This window comes from Manis pentadactyla, chromosome 1 (assembly GCF_030020395.1).
Source record: "Manis pentadactyla isolate mManPen7 chromosome 1, mManPen7.hap1, whole genome shotgun sequence".
In the NCBI taxonomy this organism is placed as follows: domain Eukaryota; kingdom Metazoa; phylum Chordata; class Mammalia; order Pholidota; family Manidae; genus Manis; species Manis pentadactyla.
Window position 1 is genome coordinate 236,609,328 of NC_080019.1, and position 16,578 is coordinate 236,625,905.

Consider the following 16,578-nt stretch of genomic DNA (forward strand, 5'->3'; position numbering starts at 1 on the left):
CTGCCTCCACCCTTTCTTGGAGACAGACGTGTGGGAGGTTGTCACTATGTGAGTGACAAATGTTAACTAGACTGCATGTGGTGATCATTTCACAATGTATACTCATGTTCAATCGTACATTGTACACCTGAAACTATTGTTCATCTGTTATATCTTCCTTTGTGTCTGGGTGTCAGGGACCCTCCGCTTGCATCTACCCTTCACTCACCTGCCTATGTGACACCCAGCACCTCTTCCTCATGTGCTCCGGCACACGAGAGTCAGTGCTCACCCCCCGTATCTCCTAGGGGCTTGTCTGTCTTTGGATTTCACACTGCTCAGTGGTCCTAGGACCTCAGCTCTGTGGTGAGCTGAAGTTCTGATTTTATAGTTGGTCTGGTTGGGTGGGAGTGACATTCCCTCTGGCCTCTCTAGCCTGAGTGCATGGGGAGCTGCTGCCTTTGCATATGCTTTATTTGGAGGTGAGAGGGTGCCCATAGGTCAGCAGAAAAATTACTGAAAGTCTAAAATCAAATTATGTCCGTATAAATATGCACTTCAAGAAAAAAATTGTATTTCTTAATGGAAAATGGGAATGTCTTTTAATCCGTAATGATCAGTCATCGTTTGGCTAACCTAAAAATGAGGAAATCGTAATAGGAAGAAAGGAGACGGTAATTCGTAGCTCAGATACGCCTGCCGTCCCTGTCACCTTACCCCCCAGCCGCGGGGGAGGTCACCTGTTCCCTTTGGTTGTGCCTTGCTGCCCCCACTGGAGCTCACTGTCTGTGGCTGAGGACTGAGCTGGTAGCTGTAGGTTTTCCTGAGCTTCATCCTGGGGGACTTTTGTCTGTGTGCCATTGACTTGACCCAAGAGAGGCAAGTTTTTTTATTTTTTTTATTTTTTTTAATTTTGGTATCATTAATCTACAATTACAGAAAGAACATGTTTACTAGGTTCCCCCCTTCACCAGAGAGGCAAGTTTTTTAGAAACTATTTGGCTTATGAAGAATCATTCAATTTTCCCTAATACTTTTTAATATGGAGTAACCTGTAATGAAAAGTGCATTGATGCAGGAAGGCTGCTATAGAACCTGATGACAGTAGTTGCTGGGTGCTCTGTGACGAACTGGCTGGCCAGGCTGTAGGGCTGGGAGGGAGACTTTTACTCTGTATGCTTTTGGACCAATTGGGTTTTGTACACATGCATTTATTACCCTGTTCAAAAAGATTAATATAAAGTTTATAATTACAATGTAAATTAGTAGTAGTACTGCCTTGTTTGAGGGAAGCTTGGCTACGGGTAGACAGTATGAGGAGAGGTGGCTGGTTGGAGACATTGAAGAAAGGCAAAGAGGTTATTTGGTCTTGTAGAAATCTGGTGCAGCGAATGAGTTGTCTGTGATGGGGACTTCTCTACTGTGAGTCTGATTTTTGTAGATTATCAGACTGATGGTTTTGACCAAAATGATGGGTATTGTGTTTGTGTTTTGCCTGGAGAATATTCTAAATAAGATGTTTTCTCTTCTGCATACGTCTACCTTCACAAGCAATGGAAAGGCCCTAGACTTTGTTATTTTTATATGCATTGGATTTTGTTACTGGGTGAGGTTCAGAAAGTTATCAGTGGTGCTCTTGATGTGATTTTTACCAGGCTCACTTCAGCAGACCACAGAAATTTATCAGCTAGTTTCTGCCTCCAGATACAGAAAGGGCAGCTGAATGGTTCACACATAATAGACCTGCTTGGACAGAGACGACTTTGTTTTTTTTAAATTGTCATGCCCTGACCCCAACTGGCCTCAACTGAAAATGAATAGTTAGAAAATCAGACTGCCTTAGTACTTCACCCAAAGTAGGAAAAGTTACTTTTTTCTTGAGGTGCACTTCCTGCCGGAGGCCTGGAAACGGTCCTGCACAAAGCCCTTTCCTCATTTCTGCCCCAGTGGGCTGGTATTTTGGTTTCACAGGGAAGGTGCGAGGGATGCTGGCTGCTGCTGGTCCCGTCATTGTCTTTAGGCCCTTCTCTGTTGATAAACTTTATTCTTTCCCATTTACCCCCGTCGAGTTTTGCTTCTACAAGTATTTTATCTTAGCATTGCTCTCTTGAAACATCTAAAAAGCCAAATACCTGGACATGAAAGTGGTGTCCCATTACTTCTGAAATGCCTGTCACCTTGGGGAACACTTCTCAAAATACTTTTTCAGGTCTACGTACCACTTGGTTTTTTTGTCCTTCCAAAATGTTATCTTCCTAATGTTCACTATTAGCTCCATATGGCTCCATTTTCTGGGATAGACAGAGGCTTTCTCATATATGAATAACAAAGCAGTAACACTTCTTATGATGCCTCTGTTCACTTGTTGTTTGAATGAGCACGGAGCACGGTGAGTTTGCGAGCAGGTCACTCTAGTTTTGCTGCGCTCTGTGTGTGTTGAGACTGAGAGGATTCTTTCCCTAAGTCCAGGAGGCTTTTGAGGTCAGCACTTGTTTCCTTGGAGGTTCTAACCAAGGACAGTAGTTCTCGAAGTGTGGTCCTTGGACCAGTGGCATCAGTATCACTTGGGAACTTGTTCAGAATGCAGTTCTCAGGCCCACGTGGAATCAGAAACTCTGGGAATGGGGCTGAGCAGCTGTGTTAAGAAGCCTTTGCAGGGGGATGTCTTGGATGTACATCTGAGTGAGAATCACAGACCTAGGAGGAAGGGTCTCAGGGCAGCCGGCAAAGAACGGTGGTCTTGTGCCAGCAACTGGGGCCTTCTGTGGCACTGACTGCATTGGCCACCAGGGGGCGAGACTGGCACAGGCCTGACTGGGTGGGCACCTTTGTGCTGAGACCGGCCGGAGCCCCGTGCTTGCCCAGAGTACACCCCCTGTGGCCCTCCTCACAGCACACGTGCCCTGGGAGTTCCTGCTGCTCCCTTTCTTTGCCAAATTCATTTGCCATCTGTGGGACTCTGAAATCTTTTGTGGGAGAAGAGATTTTTAAAAAAAGTAAATTTGAGTATCTTTGTATCTCAGAACATGTAATTAGCTTACAAAAATTTGTGTTGTTTTCATTTCTGTGTGTTTAGCTGAGATAATTTTCATTTTATGTAGTGGTAGTGCATAAAAAAAATGGGTCAGTGAAGGAGCCAGTATGGCGTCTTTTGAATTAGGACTTAAGCGGAAAAATGGAAACCGTATGAAAGAGCCAAACAGAGGTGCTGGAAACAGAGAAGATCTTAAAGAAGATATAAGGGCTCATCAGCAGACCCAAGGCAGCGAGGAGCACGACCAGAGAACTCGAAGGCACACCAACGTGCCCAAAATGAAACACACGGGAGAAGAAGGAGAGAAAGACAGCGTCCTAAAGCTGTGGGACAATACCTCAAGGAGTTCACAGTTCACTGGGAAAGACGGCCACGAGCCGAAAGAAGGAAGGGAGTAGAGAGTTGTGAGATCGGAGAGGGTGAGCGGAGATCTGATTCCAGGGTGGGAGCAAGAACGAGGATCTTATCTTTGGAGGGGAGGGAGGGTGGGGACCCACACACAGTGTGGGTTAGGGGAGCTTGGGTGAGGATACTGGAGGGGCAGGCCTGGGGGTGGAGGCCTCTTCTGACCGGGAGGTGAGGTCATGTGCCAAGAGACGCAGCTGAGGGGCTGTGGGGCGCAGGCGAGCAGGGCTGGTCGGGGCGGCCACTGCGGAAGTGCAGGAGCGCGAACTGACCAGTGCTGGGTCTGGGAGGAGGTGGGGAGTGATGGTACTAAAAATGATTTTCAGTGTCCTATTGGATGACAACTGCATTATAACCTCTTTCAATTTTGATGAAGCAAAGAATTGGAGACTGTCTAACCTAGAAGAGGATTTGTTAGTCATTTAGGCAATTGCCTTTGTTGAGGGGCTTGTTTCTGTTCTATGGCTGAAGGATGCCTTTGTGGGTGTTTCTGTTTCTCTGAGTCTGTTTGCTGTGTTGAGCATCGTATCCCTGTGATGTTCAGTCTCTGCACGTGATGTCTTTGGTGGTGGTTTTCCTCAGCTCTTGGGTGCTGCTGTCTGGCGAGTGGTTCCGTGATGCGTCTCCTCCAGCAGGCATGCTGTGAGGGTGGCCAGCCCTCTGGTGTCGCTGCCCTGGTGAGCCAGCTGCCTCTCATGCCAGCATGCTCAGTCTCTGCCTGGGTGCTGGCCCAAGGCCGACCGCAGCTTGGAGGCTCGCTGCCCTGGCTGTCTCTGCAGGTGGAGGACCTGTGAGTCCTTCCTGCCGCCTCCTCTGGGCAGCCGTTTCTCCCTCAGTGTGGCCAGCTTGCCTTCGTTTCCTTGGGCCCCCATGTAACCCTCACGCACAGGACCAGTGGTGTGGTGCCTCGGAGCATTGGGTTTGAATCACAGGTACTGAACCTGTGGTACTTACGAAGGGTTCACTGAATGTGAGGTCATCCTTAACAATTTACAGAACAGAGAAGACCTTGGTCTGCTGGGGGACAGGGAGGGCTCTCCTGCAGTGGTGCTGGACCGGGCTGGTGCATAGCAAAAATGAGTGACTTAGTTTTGGCCTCTTTCTGTGTTTCCTTTTACTGGATCTTTAATTTTTGGACAGATTTTTATCTGCTTTAAGCTAATGCTGTCAAGAATCACAACAGTTGTCCTAGTCAGGCAGTGTTGGACCTGTCTGTCATCTTCTCTCTGTCACCATGGTAATTGCTCTTTGTGGCTGTTGCAGGCGTTTCGTCTTCTGACCCACCCGTGCTAGCCAACGGTGACCACGGACCGGGAGGGCGTGACGCTGCAGGTGAGTGGTTCCCATGACCCCCAGATGTGCAGGCGAGGCAGTCATGCAGATGTCCTGGTGAGCCCCTCTGAGGGGGGTGCTAGTGGGCGCATGTGAGTCATTTGTAAGCATACTGTTCTTGGTGTATTTCAACCCAGGGCATCTGCCACATAATATCTCCCAACAGTGGAAAGCGCAGTGCAAATTGCCTTTGATGTCATTTGAATATGTATCTTGGCTGTACCACCAGAGCTGGGTCAGTCTTAGCAATGTGCTCACAGGTGCAGAGACGCTGTCACAGTGTCGCCCTGGAGGCCTGGGGCCGCTGCAGCCTTGGGGCAGGGCTCCTCCCCGAGCACCCACTGCACCGAGCTCGCTTTGCAGGCCACAGTGTTAGGAGACCTGGGGTCACACAGGGAAAGTTCTGCCTTTTCTCTTTTGCCTCAGTCTTTTTTTCCTTAAATGTTACTGTTGGAGTTTGTCTGTGACTTAAAGTTGTAGCCCGTTACTGAGCTTTGGTATTTTGTCAGCTAGCCCTGAGCTCTGGTGCGTTTCTACCTCAAAACCAGCACCAGCCCCTGCTCCCAGCATGTTTGTAGAGAGTGGAATCCTCGGAGCAGTGGCATGGCCCACAGGGGTGTTACTGTGTAAATCTTTTCTTAGGTGGCTGATAGGAGAGTCCTGTTGTGTTTTTATAAATAACTGCACTTAATTTGCAGTTTGATCAGGCTGGCACTGTTGATCCAGATGAATGAGCTTCTTGTGGGCAAGTGCATTGCTCTCTGCAGAGAGCTCTTAACTGGGACGTGACCCTCAGTTTCCCTTCCTGCAGTGCAGGAATCCCGAGGCACGCCGGGTCTGTGTTTCTCTTCTTATATGTGTACCTTGGCCTTGACAGGCCTTTGCATGAGCCCCTATAGGGTTTCTCGGCTTCTAAGGCTTCCAGAAAGCCTTCTGTTAGCAGTAGCACTTCTTCCCGAATTTGGTCTTTATATTCTGTGACCTTCAGGAATGTTGGATATGTCTTTGTACCTCAGATTTATTGATGACTAGGTTCTGTTTGTTGTGAATATTAGTTTTACCCAGTGACATTAACATCTTTATTAGCAACTCATAAATTTGGAACTCTCTACTTTAAAAGGTAGAAACAGCCAGAAGTGCTACCTTATCTTCAGGTTTTGTGAACTGAAATTTTCATATTTCTTTGATAATCTCAGTCAAATGTGTATTGGCTGTTTCTCTGCGTGCTTTAAAAGCAAAGTCATCTATATAATTTGGTATTAAGAAAACGTTTATAGAAACATCCCTGTGATTGATTAGAGGAGAAGCAGCTTGAGCACGAACTTTTAAAAAATGAGGAAACTCAGTGAGCCAGGATGCAGTGTGAGGGGCAGGAGAAGCTTGAGGGGGATTGATTTGGTGAGCAGTTGAGGGTGGCTGCTGTCTCCTGCAGGAAGGAAACAGCTCCAGCAGGGCGCCACATTGATTACGGGAGACCCAGACCTCACGTGGCAGCTGCTCCCCACTGTGGCAGCTCTGGGTGGTACAGGAAAAAAGAAGGGGGCACATGCTGCCTGGCCCTCACCGTTTAAAGACTGAGTTTTCTGGTGGCGATTCAGGAACTGCCCACTGGCATGAGAGCAGGTCTTTCTGCCTTTGGAAACCTCTCCATCTAGAGGCAGAGAATATGGTGTTTCCAAACAACTAAAATACAGTTGTGCCCCTGGGAAGATGTTTACATTCTGACCTTGACCTCTTGACTCTGTTAAAGCAGATGCTTTGCTGAAAAGGTGCCTGTTTCACTGGGGGTGGGAAGGAGCAGGGAGGGGCAAAGCGTGCATGTGTTTGGAGCATGTTGTGACTGCATTCTACTGTGGCCACACTCATGGGAGCGTGTAGGTCAGGCCGTTGGAACATTCCCATTTCTGCTTCCTTCAGAATGTTAGCTATAGTCCTTAAAGCAGACCAGCGCTCTGATCACGTCTAGAGGGTTTGTGGGCGCCTTCCGATGTTGAACTTGCTGAGTACTAATGAATGACCTCTGCTTTTCCACCCTCTCCTACCCCTTCCTGCTTCCTCCTCCCTTCTGTTTTTCTCCTCCTAGAAGCCTAGCGTGTCTCTCAACACTGGGGCTGCTGCAACACCAGACCAGTGATCTTTCCTAAGCACCGTTGCCCTTGTAAAACCTGCAGCATTTTGCAGAGCTTTGCTTTTCCTTCCTGGACACGATATAGAAGAAGCCAAGGGTAGTTCTTCGGGGCCTATTTCTGCTGATGCCTGAGCAAACCACCTGCTTCCCCTTGTGCTCTGCAGGCCTTGATGGAACCTTCTTTCCCTTTGTGAGCACAAACTACAAGATGAATTCTTTTAAATTTTAGTATTTTATAAGGATCATCTAATGTCTTTTGTTTCTTATTCTCTTTTAAAACTCATTTTATTATTTAATTCAGTCTCACATTTTTCTTTTCTTTAAACATTTTTAGTTGGCTTTTTTTCATTTGGTTTTCAGATCTTCAGCGTGAATCAGGGTATTGGAACACCAGATGGGAATGCGCTTTCATAAGGGGTAGTGTCCACCAGCACTGCAATGAGCCCACCTCCCTCCTCTCCCTCTCTCCCTCTCTGAGCTTGCTTTTAGGGAAGGGCAATAAGTCTTTCAGGCTACCTAGGATTCTCTCCACCTTACTAAAATCTGATTAATGATAGCTATTTTAAAGTTTTCTAATTTAGAGTAGCTCTGATTAAACTTTAAAAAAGTATTTCCTCAAATTAAATCATCCTTTATTATTTGCAAGTTGGGCTGAAGTTGTTTCTATTATGAAATTATGATCCATTTGTCTAGGCTTAGAGTCTCCCAAAATTTTGACCATGTTATTGTTCATGGAATTTTATAACCAAAGTTACTTTCTTAACATGATCAAGAGCTTTCAAAACAAGAATTGAGAAGTTAAGGAAAATGAAGTCCGATGTTGTTGGAATTCTTGGATGTTGGTAGAGATAAAATAACTTTTTCTGTGAACATGAGAATGAAAGTAAATTGTAACACGTTGACAACCCACAACCAGCTTCTCAGGTGGTTATCTGGTTGGACCCAGCCTGGTTCAGGGTCAGTGTCTGGCGTCCCTGTGCTCCCTGGAGATGCTGGTAGGGGTGGCGGACCACACATGTAGACTGTGTGTTGGGGCCTTTGCCGCCAACACTGGCATTTGTAGTCATTCTGAGCATTGTGTCAGTGGGACTTTCTTATTCTTGTTCCTCATTTTTCCTCCTACTGATGTTGCAGGTTTTTGTAATCACCAAGCTACTGATTGTTTCAGATTAAATAGTTGGCACCATGTTCTGAGGAAGATTTTGAGATATACATTTTTCAGATCCTCTGATGCAAAACTTTTGAGATGGAAACATTTGAAAAATATTTTGAAAATTTGAACTGAATCCCTGCAGTGATTTCTGGAATTTAGGAAGTGTCCCCTCTTCTGGCCACATGTGGGGGTTTCTCTGCAAAGAATTCCTCCTGTGGGTTCTGGAGGGGAGACTTAGAAGGCACATAGAAGGAAGTGCTTATGCTCCCCTTCGAAGCAGTGGATAAAATATAAAAAGTGACTGCAGGAGGGCTCCCCCTCCAGTAAAATAGCTCTTTCTTTCCCTTTGGTGTGCAGGTATTTAATAGAGGTTTTGGTTTTCTGTTTGTTCTTTTTTTTTTACACCAGGGCACTTTTCAAAACTGGTACTGCTAACTTTAAAAAATCATGTTTGACATTTTTCTATCACGTCTGACCAGTCTGTGCAACTTGTCTGAGTGACAGGTGTTGGAGAAGCCTGGGCGCGACTGTCCCGTCGCAGCGATCAGACGCTTGTGCTCACTCTTCATTACTGGCTTTGATTTATTCCACTTTTATTTCCATTTCACTATGTTTTTGTTTGAAATTTGTTTTTTCCAAATATGTTTTTTTTTGAATGTATGGAATTAAAATTTCCTACTAAAAGCCAGCTAAAATTTGTTTATATTGTCAGCTCACTGTTTCACTTGGATGTTTCATTTTTAAAGGCATAAATTGAACGTTTCTGTAACGGAATGCTGTGTTGCTCTGAGGGTCACACCCAAGTGGCAGTATCTCCTGGTGAGGTAGCCAGTGAAGGTGATTGTGTTGAAATGTGATGTTTCTTACATGTAATCTCTTACTTTCTCCTCTTTTTTTGGCCCAATGTTGAAGATGTAGAACTTCGTTTTAAAATAGTATTTTATAACTTCATGCACCTAAGTTTATATTTTTTGTGATTTTTTACACTTCAACAGTTTGTATGGGGACATTTTAATGTTATCATTGTGCTAAATAAATTATACTAATAAACATCTTATGTTAATACCTTATGGACTGGCTTTTGGCTGGAGTCTTAGTTATTGAAGTATAATGTCACTAAGATATGAGTTGGTAAATAAAGACTCTGCAGGCATGAGTTCTGGTCTAACAAGCTTCTGATCCCACTTCTGATAATTCCATAATTGTATGGGCTTTACTTTTTGCCAGGCACTTTCATTTAGGTTGTTGATTCTCAGAGTGACTCCCTTTTATCCAGAAGCTAAGAGTTAAGAAGCTCAAATGACTGATTTTGTATGGCATCTGGTGAGAAAGACAGGGGCAGGGCAGCAGTGTGCAGTCACTCCAGCAGGCAGTCCACGGTGTGTCAGTTTCTGTTACACACCTTCTAATACTACCGTATTGTTTAGTCCAAGTAAAATTCACTTCCACGTTTTTCCTAAAGTGCCTTCTAAAATAGCAAATAAAACTGTTACATGCAATAACATTTTAATGTTGTAACTTAATTATTTGATAATCCAGTATGCTGTATCTGGAAGGAATTTGATGGAATGCCCAATAACCCTACTTTTCTTTGATTAGTGCTTATATTAGACAATCTGCAAATGCTGCATGTTGGCTGAATTAAGAAATTGAGAAGATTCTATGCCTAAGGTAGTTTTCATGGCATAAAGAACTTTTTAGCTTGGCAGACATTTCTTTTTATTAAGAAAGCTCAATTTAATGCTTTTAGGCTTCCTTTTATTAAGAGAGCTTAGTAATCTATTAGGTTTAAAACATAGGAATTTAAATACTATAAACAATAATTCACAACCCTCACTAACTTTCTTATAAGTATCCTAGGTCAAAGCTTTTGGTGACGGGCACAGTTCTTGGATCCTGTCAGTGCGTTCATTTTGGTGAAAGCAAGATGGAACGTGGCTACAGTTGATTGTTCCCCCTGTTGACCTAGTGTGGCCTGGGATGCTAGGAAGGCCCTGGGCGAAGGTGCAGGGCTGGTGGGGTGGGCACAGCGAGTTTCTTTTCTAGGTCTTGGCTTTGTATTGATGGTGTTGCCATTACTGTGAAGCCTTAACAAGAACTAACCACGAATAGTTTGTAGCGTAAACCTCTGTGCTACCAGATAACTGTTCCTTACTGTCTGGGGCTAGATGCCGTCTATTAAGTGCTCTGCCAGTGACAGTGCTACTGGCGGTCACCACTCTGATTGGAGTGGCAGCTTTGTGTTGTAATGACTGTTGTCAGCGAGAAGTGGTATCAGCCCCTTGGGTTGGAGCAGCAGTGAAGCAGTAAAGCTGCTTTGTTAGAATGTCTTGACGTGGGAGGTGTCCTTCGTGTTTCTTCACTGCCTCTCATATCCTAAGATAGAATGCGAAGGATTTTACATTAAAAAAATTCTAAGGCACCAAACATGTGAGATCTTAACAGAGAAGTTGATCTGTAGTGTTGAAGCTTCTGAGCAGCTGTTTCAAGCAGCCTGTAAGTTGGCATCATAACTCCTGAGTCCAAGTGGAAAGCTGCCCCTGTTTTCCTAGATGTAGACCCAGTGAGACCTTCTTTCCCCACCTCCTCCCGAAATCCTAGAAACAAAGCTTTAGTTGTTTTCTTTCATTTTCCACGTGTGAGTTGCATGTTGGAAACACATCATTTCCAACACCTCATGTTTCTTAAAGTTTTTTTGTTCTTGGTCTTCTGGTAAAAATGTCAAACTTCTCAGAAAAATCCACGTGTACTCATTGACATAAGATGTTACGTTTACTTCCAGAGTGTTTGGGTCTCCCTTGAAACTGTCTCGTGGGCCAAGCTTTAGAACTTCTATCTCAGCAGAGCATGTAATTATACTGTAAGCCATTTGACTTCATTTTCTGTTGGAGCTTGGTTTTGAAAATTAGCTCCAATTCTGAGCTTTGAGTGAGCCCATAATTCTAATATACTTTTTTTAACCACAACTTTATGTGATTTGCTTCTCTTTGTGGAATGAAACTCCACATTATGCCAAAGGTATTTGTAGATACAGAATATTTTGGGTTTTTTAATTTATTTGTAACTCTGTGACTAATGTATGAGTACATTTTCCTTTCTAAGAAAAAATAAAGCATTATAGGTACAGCCACACTCTATCAGAGACCAGAGGATTTTTAATCACAGAACTACCATTTGCATAGAGTTTCATATAACACATTAGTGTTTGTCAGGCTCTTTTACATGTGTGTCAGTATAGCCACTTTCATTTGAAGAAGTGGAAGTTAGGTTAATAATAGAGCTTGAAACTGAGCTGAGCCTGGTAAGAGCCGTGCACTGTGCACTCTTCCACAGTGTGGGGTGTCAGTGGGCCCTCTGCATGCCGGCTGAGCTGAGTGGACGTTGGAAGGAGCGGACCTTGGAAGGCCTGTTTAGAGGCCTGGGAGAACATCCGGACTGAGCCGGTGGCTTTGCATGTCGGTAGCTTGAGACACGGTCACAGGAAACAAGAGTGGGAGCCCTGGAAAGTGAAATTGGGAGGGAAAAGCTGGTGTGGCAAAGTGTGCCAGCTTCATCACGGCTGTGGACAAACGGGGCCTGGTCCTGCTGGGGTCTTCTGCGGAACAGTGTAGACCGCATCTCGGAATTTCCACCTGAGTTATACAGGGTTGTGTAGCGTTCATTTGTCATCTCCATTTTGCTGTATTTCTGGGTTGCACTTGTGCAGTGCTGGACCACAGATGTCGAGATGGCACTGGGCAGAAAACTCCAGTTTGATGGAAATAAAACGCTAGCAAATCACACCTACATACAGCTGTATGCTGCAGCTATAGCTGGACTGAAAGAGGCTTGGGCACAGGAGGTGTCCAGTTAACCAGGGTTTGTCGGTGTTTGCCTGGTTACAGGGAAGGAGGAGATCCTTGAATTCTGTGCAGGGAAATGTGAAGCTACTCTATCTATCATGGAACTAATTCTGAATCCTAGTTGTTAAACTATAAATTTTAGTTTTGGAATTTCCCTCCCTAATGTTTTCTTCTTGAATCAGTTTCAGTTAGTTTCTAACTTCCTAGGAATTTGTCCATTTTCATTTAGGTCGTATAATTTGTTGGCATGCCATTGTTATTAATACCCCTCACAGACCTCTGTTTCTGTGACACTGATTTGGTGTTTCTTCTTTGATTCCTTAATCTTAGTGATCTGAGTCCTCTCTCTTATTCTTGATCAATCTAGCTAAAAATGTGTCAGTTTTGTTGATTTTTTTTCAAAGGACTAATTCTTGGTTTTGTTGAGTTTTCTCTATTTTTCTCTTCTCTGTTTCATCTATTTCCAGTCTAACCTATATTTTTTCCTTCTTTCTGTTGGTTTGGGTTTAATTTGCTATTTTTTTCTTCCTACTTTCTTAAGATGGAAGGTTATGTTACTGATTCATGATTTTTTTTTTCTTTACGTCCACCTCCTTTTCATGTAGGTGTTTATACTATAAATTTCCCTGTAAGCACTGCTTTAGTTGAATCTCTTAAGTTTTGGTGTATTTTCATTCATCTCAAAGTATTTTCTAATATCCTTTGTGGTTTCTTTGAACTTTTGGTAATTTTGGAATGTGTTGTTAATTTCCACATATTTATGGAATTTCCCAAGTTACACTGTGTTGTTTCCTACTTTCATTCCATTGTGGTTGGAGAACATATTTAGTATGATTTCAGTCCTTTTAAATATATTCAGTCTTGTTCTATGGCCTAATGTGTGGTGTGCCTGGAGAATGTTTCATGTGTATTTGAGAAGAATGTGTGTCCTGCTGTTGCTGGGTGGATGGTTCTATAAATGTCTGGTATCTGCTTAGTTTATAGCATTGTTTTCTGTTCCTCGTAGATATTCTGTCTAGTTGTTCCCCAGTTACGCAAGTCTCCAACAGTCCTCACTGAATTGTCTGTTTCTCAGCGTGGTTAGTTTTGCTTCATATATTTTAGGGCTCTCACTCAAATATATTAAGGGAGACATTTGAATAATTAACTTTAATAGGCTTTTTACATTGTTCAAGGATTAATTCCTTTTGAAAAATTCTGGGGTGTGAACAAGATGATGTCACAAGACAAGTGATCTCTACAACTATGAACTTCTAGAAGCTTCCAGAACAGCAGGGAAATGTCAGTCATGGGTAGGAAGGATTAAAGTACTTTTTCAGAAGATGATTTTTTCTTTAAAATCCCGACCACTTTTTTAAAATTTTGGTAGAAATAGAAAAATCTATCCTAAAGTTCGTATGGAATCAGTCTCAAAGGATCCTAAATAGCTAAAAGGATCTTGAAAAAGAATAAAGTTGGAGGTGTCACACTTCTTGATTTCAAAAGTTACTACAATGCTATATTAATCAAAACAGTGTGATCCTGGTATAAGTTAGACAGATAGGCCAAGGAATAAAAGAGGAGCCCAGAAATAAACCCTTCCAAGTATGCTCAACTGATTTTAGACAAGGGTGGGTACCAAGACCATTCAGTGATGAAAAGATAGGCTTTTAAACAAATGGTCTTAGAGAAAGTGGATATCCACATGCAAAGGGATGAAGTTGGATCCTTACTTTATACCGTATGGAAAAAATAACTCAGAATGGGTCAAAGACCCAAAACTATGAAACTCTTAGAAGAAAACATGGGGTGAAAACTTAACATTGAATTTGGATATGGCACCAAAGCACAGATGACAAAAATAAAAATAGGTAAATTGGACTACATGAAAGTTAAAAATTTCTGTGCATCAAAAGACATCATTAGTAGAGCAAGAAGGCAACCCACGGAGTGGGAGAAAATACTCGCAAAAACACGTCTGATGATGGATTAATAACCAGAATATAAAAAGCACTTCTGTCAAGAACATAAAAACAACCCCATTAAAAATGGGCAAGATACCTGAACAGGCATTTCTCTAATGAAGATACTGAAATTGCAGTGAGCGCATGAAAAGATGCCCAAACACCAGTAATCATTAGGAAAATATGAATTAAAACCGCAATGAGATACCACTTAACACCCACGAGGATGGCTATCACCAACAAACAAAAAACCATGCAAATAGAAAATAGTAAGCATTGGTGAGGATATGGAGAAACGGGAACCACATGTTCTGTTGGTGAGACTGTAAAATGCTGCAAATGCTATGGGAAACAGTATGACAGTCCCCCCAAAAAATTAAAAACAGGATTACTGTATGATGCAGCAATCTCACTTTTGGGCATATACTCAAAAAAAACAGAAAGCAGGGGCTTGAACATACTTGTAAACCCTTGATAGCAATGTTATTCACATTCACCAAAAGGTGGAAGCACCCCATATGCTGGATGGATAAAGAAAATTGGACTCTACATACAGTGGATGTTAGCCTTAAAAAGGAAGAAAATTCTGACACATGGTCCAGCATGGATAAACCGTGAAGACATTCCGCCATGTGGCATGAGCCGGCATAGAAGGTCATGTACTGACCCCACTTGTGGCGTACGAGGGCAGAGTTTCAGTTGCACGATGAAAAAATTCTGGAGATGGATGTGGCGATGTTTGTGTAACTGGAATGGACTTGATGCCACTGAACTGTGTACTTAAAATGGTTAAAAAAATGAAGCTAGCTCATTTAAAAAACAAAAACTGATTTTCAGGACAACCCTCGTGTACACTATAGACCTCTTGAGAATTAATGTAACACTTTTTATGTGTGCTGTACTGTGGATTTGTTCTGGTTTGTCCAGCTGCAGAGAAATGTACAAATAAGTAAATACTACTTAAATTCTAAACAGTTAAAGGAACATTTTCTAAGAACAGATGTGATATTTGATATTGGTTAAATACTACAAGAGGTTGTATGTGAACTAAGGAAATTTGAAATTAAAGCTCAAAATCTCCATTTGGGTGTAGAGTTGACGTCTCTAATGTGAGGTGCCCTAAACTGAACCCCTGGTCTCCCCCTCTCCCAGCCAAAAAAAGAACAAACAAAAACCAAAACCTCCTTCTCCATCTCACTAAATGGAAATAGGGTGTCCTTCCACTAGCTCAGGCTAAACATGTGGGTCCCCCCATGTTGTTTCTCTCACATCCTGTGTCTGACTTGTCAGAAGAAACGGTCTGGAACCTGACCTCTTCCCACCACCAGCTCTGCCCTCTCCCTGAGCACGACCGCCACCCTCGCCTGACTCCCGCAATAGCCTCCTTCCTGCCATGTTGGCCCCCTGCAGTGTTCTCAGGAGCACCCCGAGTGGCCCTGTGCCAGATCATGTCGTCTCGCTCAGAGCCCTCCAGTGGTTTCCCATCTCAGAACAAAAGCCGTAGTCCTCTCCAGACGCCACAGGCCTCCCGACCACATCTCCGAGCCTCCCCTCAGAGACACTGCTCCCTCTGTGTTCCTGCTGCCGAGCAAGCGGGGGGCCCTGCCTTGGGCTCTGAGCACTAGCTGTGACTTTTCTCTGGAGTGTTCTTTCCTCAGATACACTTGTATTTCACTTTCCACCTGCTCAGTGAGGCCTTCTCTGTCTTAACCAAAATTGCATCCCTTCCATTTTTCTCTCCTACTTCTCTGCTTTAGTTTTCTCCATGGTACCTGTCACTTTATAATTTGTACAGTCAAATTATTTGTCTTGTTTATTGTCTGACTTTCCCACTAGAAGATAAATATTATGAAGGGACAGGGTTTTGTCCTGGTCACCACTGTGGCCCAGCACCTAGGACAGTGTCTGATGTAGAATAGGTGTCAGTAGTTATTGAATGAATAATCTTGTAAATAAACAAAAGGGACATGGTTCTAAGGCAGGTGTCCATCCCAAACTGGCGTCGATACCTGTGCTAAGGTGGGGGGTGGAGCTGGGGGTACACCAAGGGGTGCAGTGTGTCCCTCCAGTGGCGAGGTATTTCTGCCTCACGCATTTCCTACTCATTGCAGAGCATATCAGGACCTGTCCCCGTAGGTCCTTGCTTATTTCTGTAGCGTGTAAGAGGTGTGGCAGCAGTTTTTGATTTATCCACGGTACAGGTGCGTGGCAAAGCCTGAGTGTGCCATGTGGCCCATTTGCCCTGCTGTTGCTTGCACTTGCCAGACAGTGTTAGTTGTTTTTTTTTTTAATAATTAATTAATTAATTTTAATTTTTTTGAAGAACATTATGTTTACTAGGCTCTCCCCTACCCCAAGACCCCCCAACAAACCCCATTACAGTCACTGTCCACCAGCATGTAGTAAGATGTTGTAGAATCACTACTTGTCTTCTCTGTGTTGCACAGCCCTCCCCTTCCCCCACCCCCCACATTATACATGCTAATCATAATACCCCCTTTCTTCTTCCCCACCCTTATCCCTCCCTACCCTCCTCTTCTCCCCAGTCTCTTTCCCTTTGGTACCTGTTAGTCCATTCTTGGGCTCTGTGATTCTGCTGCTGTTTTGTTCCTTCAGTTTTTCTTTTGTTCTTATACTCCACAGGTGAGTGAAATCATTGGTACTTGTCTTTCTCTGCCTGGCTTATTTCACTGAGCATAATACCCTCTAGCTCCATCCATGTTTTTGCAAATGGTAGGATTTGTTTTCTTCTTATGGCTGAG

General features: G+C 43.6%; 1 protein-coding gene across 15 annotated transcripts in view; it reads left to right on the forward strand.

Annotated features, from left to right (window-relative positions):
- The window catches only part of MAP4 (microtubule associated protein 4), a 182,089-nt gene that overhangs the window by 89,343 nt on the left and 76,168 nt on the right, over positions 1-16,578 (forward strand). For 12 of the 15 annotated variants that reach the window (XM_057488124.1, XM_036877690.2, XM_036877685.2 and 9 more), the window contains one exon: positions 4,682-4,750. The exons of the other annotated variants lie outside the window; for them this stretch is intronic. In XM_057488124.1, coding sequence (XP_057344107.1) covers positions 4,682-4,750 — 69 coding nt within the window. The remainder of the gene's footprint in view (positions 1-4,681; positions 4,751-16,578) is intronic. 15 annotated transcript variants of the gene reach the window in all.